Here is an 8946-nt window from a genome sequence, read left to right as displayed (position 1 = left end):
CTTGCTATGTGAAGCACTTACTTGCTATATAGTTTTGTATGATTAGTAGAAAGAGGTTCATTATTGTTATTATAATTATTATTATTATTATTATTATTAAAATCAATAGCACACATCAGCCAGGAAGGCCGAGCTGTTGCTTTTCCACCAAAACTTGTGATTTCTAATGGAAAAGCAGCATAATATTAATAATAATAATAATAATAATAATAATAATAATAATAATAATAATAATAATAATAACTTCTTTTTGAGAAAAACATCTTCCAGACGCTTTAATCAAGAGTTTGTCAAATGGGCTCAGACTAGTGATGCATCTCATCCCTCAAACTAGATCTGAATGTACAGACACATCTCCCTGAACAGCGCTGTCCCCACAGCTCACTGCATCACGCTGTCTGATTTTTATTTGGCTTTGGTTTGGGTTTTATGCTCATTACATTATGTATGTTTATCGGCCCCTCAGGTCCCCCAAGAATCCCCAGCAGAAGATCATCAAGCGGGTCATTGGCCTGGAGGGAGACTTCATCAGGTAGGAAGCAGCTCCTCCTCCTCCTCCTCCTCCTCCTCCTCCTCCTCCTGCAGCAGCAGCAACAAATGGGCGGAAAAGAAAACGCATATCTTTAATATTGCGTGTATATTGGAATAAACCAAAGGCATCTGCGTTTGACGTGAAACAGCAGCTGTCTCTGTAATCTCTCTAATCGTATCACTTTGCAGTCAAGAGCTTCACTCCATCACGCTGCTTTCTAATCAGATTAACTGGCATCACCTGGTGGCAAAAGTAAATCACTGCTTGGTTCCTGCACAAACACACAGCACTCACTCAGGTGGAAGCATGGAGGTTTCCAGCGAGATACGGTAAATATATTCACACGCTACAAGCGCCGGGCGGCTGTGTTGATTTTAAAAAGGAATATGTTTCCTTTTGGAAATAAAAGCAGCAGCTCACTTCAGGTGGCGGCGGTGGTTGTGATTATATTGCTTCCCGTCAGGTGGAACAATGTCCCCGAGCTGTGATGTAATCACAACATATCACCGGCCTGAAGTGAGCTATTGCTTTAATAAGATGTCATCAAGTTTGGCAGTCTGAACTTCACAGACACATTCCAATTCAAACCGTTTTTTATTATTGATGAAGAATAAAGTTCATGGTAAAATAGGCCACCCTAGTTTGGCTGCCTGTACCGAGGCGGTTGCTATGGAATGAACACTAGCATCTCCTAGTGGTGTACGATACTGCAAGATTTGGTATCGATCCAATACCAAGTAAATACACGGCCAGTATCACTAATACCGATACTTTTTAATAATTAAGGTGGATGCATCATCAAATTGCTGTATCTGAATTAATTTTCGGGACCTTTAAGTGTTTTTGTGATTTTAATTAGCTAAAACCCAGGACAGAATTTGGGCAAGGTTTAAATGTAAATAGAAACTACTTAATTATGAAACGTTTTGTTTAGAACAGTAACAAAACTACAATACAAAAATGAAATACAATTTCTTAGTCTGCAAAATTACTGTTGTTAAACATTTAAAACATTAAAACAAATAAATAGAGGAGACTTTACTGAAACTAAAGTATCGATCTCATTACACTGGTATCGAGCAATATCAAAACCAACGTTGGTATTGATATTATCGTTATTTGGATCGACCCCCCCACCACTAGCAGCTAGCATATTTATTTTTTCATCATAGGCTAGCGTAATGTTGATTTCATTATTTGGCTCTGTATTTACATTGGGGCGGTGCTGGAGGCCGTTGTTGGTGTATTTCTACTGGTCAACATCGTGGAACCTTTACATAGCGCTGCGTGTCGATTGGCAGGAGTATTTTTCTTCTAGAGATTGGACCGATCGATCCATTCCTCCATATAAGTTAACCCTTTTTACATGATCGCCTTACTGAGCAGATATGGACATGACCTCGATAATTTTTACGTTTCTGACTTATCGTACGATATGTGGACATGACCTCGATAATTTTTACGTTTCTGACTTATCGTACGATATGTGGACATGACCGCGATCATTTTTACGTTTCTGACTTATCGTACAACATGACCGCGATCATTTTTACGTTTCTGACTTATCGTACGATATGTGGACATGACCGCGATAATTTTTACGTTTCTGACTTATCGTACAATATGTGGACATAACCTCGATCATTTTTACGTTTCTGACTTATCGTACGATATGTGGACATAACCTCGATCATTTTTACCTTTCTGACTTATCGTAAGCTATGTGGACATGACCTCAATCATTTTTACGTTTCTGACTTATCGTACGATATGTGGACATAACCTCGATCATTTTTACGTTTCTGACTTATCGTACAATATGTGGACATGACCGCGATCATTTTTACCTTTCTGACTTATCGTACGATATGTGGACATGACCTCGATCATTTTTACCTTTCTGACTTATCGTACGATATGTGGACATCACCTCTATCATTTTTACGTTTCTGACTTATCGTACGATATGTGGACATGACCTCGATCATTTTTACGTTTCTGACTTATCGTACGATATGTGGACATGACCTCGATCATTTTTACGTTTCTGACTTATCGTACGCTATGTGGACATGACCTCGATCATTTTTAAGTTTCTTACATTACACTGACCTCCTGCACATTTTGTGTGCAATGTGAGTGTACATGTTATTTATCATTTTGATTGTGTATATGTGTTTATTTATGTGTTATTTCTTAAGAATATTTTTATATACCAATTCTAATGTCTGAATATTCTTAAAAGCTCATTGCTCTTTAAAAGGGTGTAGTTGCATATTTATGTTATTATATAATCATTATATCATTATATCAATGGTCTTAAAATGGGATATCCTTTATCGCAATTATTTCTGGGACAATACACAATCCAACAGAGTAAATTTTATTGGAGTAAAATGATCTCCAGAAACTCCAGGCTACATAAACCATTACTAACTTGATACACCCAAATCTCAGACCAAACGTTTGATGGTTCAGTTGCATTGAGGGTAACGTAGCCACCAAGAAGCATGTGTTGAATAAAAAGGAGATATCTCTGTTTCTCTGATTTTGACTTTTTCCCCGTTGCGATTTTGAGTCAGACAGAGTGCAGAGATCAGTGCAGTAATAAAGACTTCAGTTATATAGTTATCCGGTTAGCGAGTACAGCAGCAGGGGCACGTCAGTGGGAGTCATGGATGTTGCTGCTGAAACTTTCCTGGTACAAGCAACACATACCACCACCCTCTCTGTGCACAGTTCACTGTATCCAGCCTTCTTTTTCTTCTTTTTGAGCTCTTTCAGCATTTGCCGTGTACAAGAAGCGTGACATTGTCCCATTAATAAGTGTGGTTCCTCTGCATGGCTGAACAAACAGGCTCACATCGATGACAAAAGCACATTTGAAATGGCTGAGCGCTGCCAGCACCGCGTGTTCTGTTTGTCAGGTGGATGAACAAATCACAGAAAGGCTTTTTTTGGTGCAGCACACCATGAAACCAACACGTCAAAACAACTGCTGCTCTGTGGTGGTTGTTCCAACTCAAAATGTATTACATTTTTTGAGCTCCAAACTGGAAACAACGTGTGTGCAGCCAAACTCTAAAACAAAGACATCATTACAACAAAGGAATCTTACAGAGAACTAATCAGAGATGATGCCACACTGGGTGGGCTGAAACTGCTGAGCTGCTCTGAAAATGGGGAACAGTGACAACGTTTACAAGAAAAGTATTCTGGTTTTTGCCCTCAGTCAGAAAAAGACAATATTCCTACTAAATCAGGGTTGGGTGTTTACCTAATCAATGAGGTAAATGTGTTTAAGTATCAGTAGGAGGACAAGTTTGTTCAAAATGGCAGCAACACATAGTGGTCAAACTAAGCAGGATAATGTTCAAACACTGAAATGTATTAGAAATGCGCTCAAGCTATATTCTAGCTTATTTTTAAAAGTCACCACAGGTTATGTGAATACAGGCAGTGGGCAACAGTTGCCTAATGAAAATATATATTATGCAAAAAGGAATGTTTATATGCAGCCGAGTTTTGCTGAACCTTGTGAACGCAGCTTTGGTCGCAGCTTCGCTCTCTTTCTTTCCTTCATCCATCTTCTTGAAGAGGTTGGCAGTGTGATATTTTGTGCATATCCAAAAATCTATGAGATTAGTCTTTCATTATGTTTGAAAGTAGGTGTTTCTCCTTCTGATCCAAAGTGAGGGCAATCATACGAAAATGTTACTTTATAGAGTTTGAGTTAATACAAGCTGATAAGATACATATTCAGCTTGGCAGGGTATTCCAGGGGTTCAGGGTTTCTAAGCTCTTCCTGGGGAACCCCAAGGCCTTCCCAGGTTCAATAAGGTACATACCACCTCCAACATGTTCTGGGTCAACCCCAGGGCCTCTTACCAGTTGGATCCTGATCAGATGATGAAATTTCGATGTACAGGAGAATCGTCTCTAGTTCTCTCTAGTCCGAGTTCTGTCTGAGCTCCTCACCCTGGCTCTAAGGCTGAACCCAGACACCCTACAAATGAAGCTCATTTTGGCTGCTTGTACCTGCGATCTCATTCTTTCGGCCACTACCCAAAGCTTGTGACCATGGGTGAGGGCTGGGCAGGTGAACCAGTAAATCTGACTGGGTCAGCTCCCTCTTCATCACCACAGTCCGATACAATGCCCCCATCCCCGTACCAAGCCACCTGACCATCTCACGATCCATTTTACCTCACTGGTGAAAAGAACCCAAGATACTTAGGAAGCAACCCACCATTTTCTAGCTGACCTCAACCTCAGACGTAGAGGTTACTGATGCTCATCCTCACGCTCCAATGCAAACCGGAGCAAACAGGATATATAGCAGTCTGCTTCTTTTATACTAATGTTTACAAATATTTATTGTGTAGGCTTTTATAGCCTCATCAAACATTACACAGAGTCAAAGACGCGGCATGTCAATTCTGGTGTCCGAAGCATATTTATAATGTTAAAAATATATAAAAATTTTAAAACACTACATTTTGTTACTCAACTCTCCCCACTTTACTTATTCACAGGAGTATTTACTATAAGAAATGAAAATTCAAGGAGCTATTTAGCTCAAAAGTACAAAACTGTCCCTCCTGGATAACGTCCGGGCTTAAAATCTATGTACAAAAATATGCTAAAACTGTCAAAAATCTTAATAAAAACATTAATTATGCACTGGGGCATAATTGTGTTGATGTTTGTAATGACACCTACAAATATAGTAACAACACTAAGCTTATTTACATTTTTATTCAAGAAATACTTTTGTCCCTACTTTTGGATTCCCAAATGTCCCTCCTGGGTAACACACTTAGAGCGGCAATATATGACCATATTTGGATGTGGATAGTCATATTGCAGGGTGTTGCATCAGCCAACAGACCCCGAAGGACCCCCAAGACAGAGCACAAGGTCAGTAAGTCTCTCTTAAAATGTTGATATTTTACCTTTTCGGTCAGTCGTACCTGACGTCCTCAAATCATTTGTCTTTCTGGATAACGCTAATAAAATATTTATAATTTTTTTTTATTTTTTAAATGACCTATTTCATGTGAAATATGACATTGATGTGTTGAAGATTAAGCTAATATTTTATATAGTAGACCCAGTTAGTGCCTGATTATAAAGGAAATTTTGTTTTTTTGTCCCCCCTGGATAACGATATGTCCTCCCTGGATAACAAAGATATTCTGTTACCCAGGACATGTCCTCTGTTATCCAGGATGGACATGTAAATCAATTCAGATTTTTATCAGTATCTGTAGCTTTTTAGGCATTGATTGATGTTGTAATGTTATATTTTTATTATTATTAATGATTAATTAAACGATTAATGAGGCAATATTATGTATTTTTGAACTTTTATGACATTTTTTGTTATCTTTTTCAATGATAGCACCACAGGACATTACCCGTGTCCTGTCTCTCTCAACTGTGCTATCTAATAAAAAATTCTAATAAATCTTTTACATATATATATATACTGAACTAATCTTTATGTTTTTTAATAAAGTTTTAGTAGGTAGCTTACGATGTTTAAGGGTCAGTTTTGTCCTTGCAGATGCCACTGTCTAATAAAGAAAGGCAGAGACTTTTCAGGGCCAGGAAGAATGCTATCACAAAGACCCCCACAAACACACAAACTGCAGCTCCAAGTATGGGGAACAAAAAGAAGACCCCCACAACCAGTGAAACAGCCCAACAACTGTCACCTGACCTGGTTGGCAGGTTTGTAGTTGTAAAATACGATGCGATGCCATTCATTGGTCAAGTTGTCAAATTAGCTGGCAATGAACTTGAGGTGAGCTGCATGCGACAGCTAATGGGGAAAAATTAATTTGCCTGGCCAACAACCCCTGATGTGATTTTCTATTATGCATCTGACATGCAAGCCATCCTGTCAGAACCTGAGCCGGATACGAATCGCTCATCGAAATTATGTCCCCAAGACTGGAAAACCTTCCAAAGTTTTTGGTAGCTCACCTCACCTGCTCCGCTCCCTCAGGCTGTGATAAAAGAAAAGATATCCAAGAGAAAAATGCAGTTTCAATTGTTTGCTTTAAAGTTTAATTCATTAACAGGTTTATGAAAAGAAAAGTTTGGTTTAAAGTTACTTGAACATTCAGTTAGTTACTGTATTAGACTAAAAATGTAGTTGTTATAAATAACTCAGTTACTTAACTGAAACTTTGAAAGATTTGTTGTTTTTAGGTGAGTTTATTGTGAAATCAAATCCATGGCATTTTAAGTGATTATCTATTGTTACATTCAGAAAAATCAACTCTAGTTTTTTAACATTTTAATATTTTAACATTGCAAATGACTTGGTCACTTGGTGACTTTAACACTGACATTGTTGAACAAAAAGCTTGTTTGAATGTTTTGATGCTATGCTGTTACAAACAACTGAACGTGTTTTCTTATAGTTACGTCGCTGTTACATTGTTGCATGAAATTAAAGATTTTTTAAAAAAAAGAAGAAATCACTTTTTCAGATCTTTTAACAGTTGTCAGTTTCTTTGTATTATGTTGGTTACAAATTATGTTCCTGAAACAGCCTTTAATGAAATACTTGACACTGAAATCGTGCAGTGGTCATTCCTGGCTAACAGCATGTCATTCTGGGTAACAATGACACAGTCAAATAATTCAACCCAAATTTCATATTATATTACAGTATTGTGTTTTTTTAGGTGAGGATACAATAACAACCCTTTTACTTACACTGTGAAAAATCTTTAAGACATTTTCCATCTTTTTTCTCTTTTTGGCACTAAATATTGTGTGACAAACAGGAACGAATGAAGCCATTTCACTATAAATGTCCAAATATATTACATTAATTCTGATAAAAATGTTGTTTTCTGAGAAGTAATTATTTGTTGACCTCTAACTATAATTATCTAAAAACATTTAAATGCCAACAATGATAGAAATTTTAATTAATTTTGAAAACCATTTACGTTACCCAGGGGGAACATTTCCCACGGGAGAAATCATATAATTCACTGAAAAATGTTTATTGCATTCTTAAAACAAATTCCTGTTGTTGAGTGATATACAAAACACTCTAATAAAGATAGAAAGTGACTTAATGGGTATTTTTAGCCAATTTCATTTTTTTCCATTTTTAAAATCCTTATTCGTCTTTGACCCACTATTGTCTCTGGTTCATCCTTCTGTTTAAACATCTGATTCCACCAAATTCCAGATTGAGACTTTGCTGTTTCCTATACTACGGTGCGTTCATCAAGCTGTTTTGGATGCGCTTATATATTGTCAACTTTTCAGCTCCAGGCGTGAAATTGCACTGCTCGTCAGTCAGACAGCCAATGAAAGGTAGGCGGGCTTTACTTCGTCTTCTTCCTGTTTTGATGCCGGTGGAACGGACAATGGCAAATGCAGAAGAAAGGTTGATACTGCTGTTTTTTAGTTACAATGAATTCTATATTTTTTCAGTATTTTGTCAACATAAAACCGTCCTCCTCATCCTTCCACGCTCCACGGGCTCATCTGCTATTTTTGCACGACACTCTTTGCCAAGGATCGTTTTAGAAGCAACCCATTACAGATTGGGGGAGTATTCTCAGAGCATCTTTGCATTATCACGGAGCGTACCCACCAAACGCGATGAACGCGATTTAATCGCGCGACAAATGAAATCGCGTCGCGCTAGACGCTCCAGTTTTGACGCCGGTCCAATATGCCAAAAAACGCCTCATCGCGTCATCGCGTCATCGCGTCGCGCGACGAGCTCGCCCAAACAACAACATTTCTTCCGCCATTTCATTCTCTCGTCGATCATGGCTGAGATAACCACCATCGCTGCACTGTATCTACTCTGGAGAAGTTCCCAGCTTCGTCTGCGGGCTAGGCGCCGACGTCGGTTCTGGGTGCATGCTACCCTACGGAGGCGGCGTGAGCTCGGCGAGTTCCACCGTCTCCTGCAGGAGCTGCGCCTGGACGACGGCCGGTTCCAGCGGTACTTCAGGCTGACTGTTGCCCAGTTTGAAGACCTGCTAACCAGGGTACAGGACCGGGAGGTTTAGCTGCTGCTCTGCCCAGAACTGGTGCTTCATAGCCGGCCATAAGCCCCAGTGATAAACAATCGCAAAAAAAAAGATCTGTGTGTGAAAGAGCTGGGATTGATATGTATGTATGTGTGTGTGTGTGTGTGTGTGTGTGTGTGTGTGTGTGCGCGCGCGTGCGTGCGCCCCCCAACTTTGATTATGGGCAATATATAATATAATATAATATATAAATATTGTGGCAAAAAGCGAGGGAACACCAGGACGTCCGTACGTCAGCACGTCGGTGACGATCTCAACGCTGATAGGCTGTCGCGGCGCGTCTTCACGCGAATTCGCCGCAAAAGTTCAATTATTTCAACTCGAGCGATGGCGCGA

At 39.1% G+C, this 8946-nt stretch overlaps 1 protein-coding gene across 1 annotated transcript in view; it reads left to right on the top strand.

The window, feature by feature from the left end:
- The window catches only part of immp2l (inner mitochondrial membrane peptidase subunit 2), a 187319-nt gene that overhangs the window by 155196 nt on the left and 23177 nt on the right, over positions 1-8946 (top strand). The window contains exon 4 of the mRNA XM_084018422.1: positions 467-532. Within this exon, the coding sequence (XP_083874548.1) occupies positions 467-532 (66 nt within the window). The remainder of the gene's footprint in view (positions 1-466; positions 533-8946) is intronic.

Source organism: Eutrigla gurnardus (genome assembly GCF_963514095.1).
Source record: "Eutrigla gurnardus genome assembly, chromosome: 9".
Taxonomy (NCBI): Eukaryota; Metazoa; Chordata; class Actinopteri; order Perciformes; family Triglidae; genus Eutrigla; species Eutrigla gurnardus.
The sequence above is the reverse complement of the archived record's forward strand: the minus strand, read 5'-3'. Positions and strand labels throughout refer to the sequence as shown.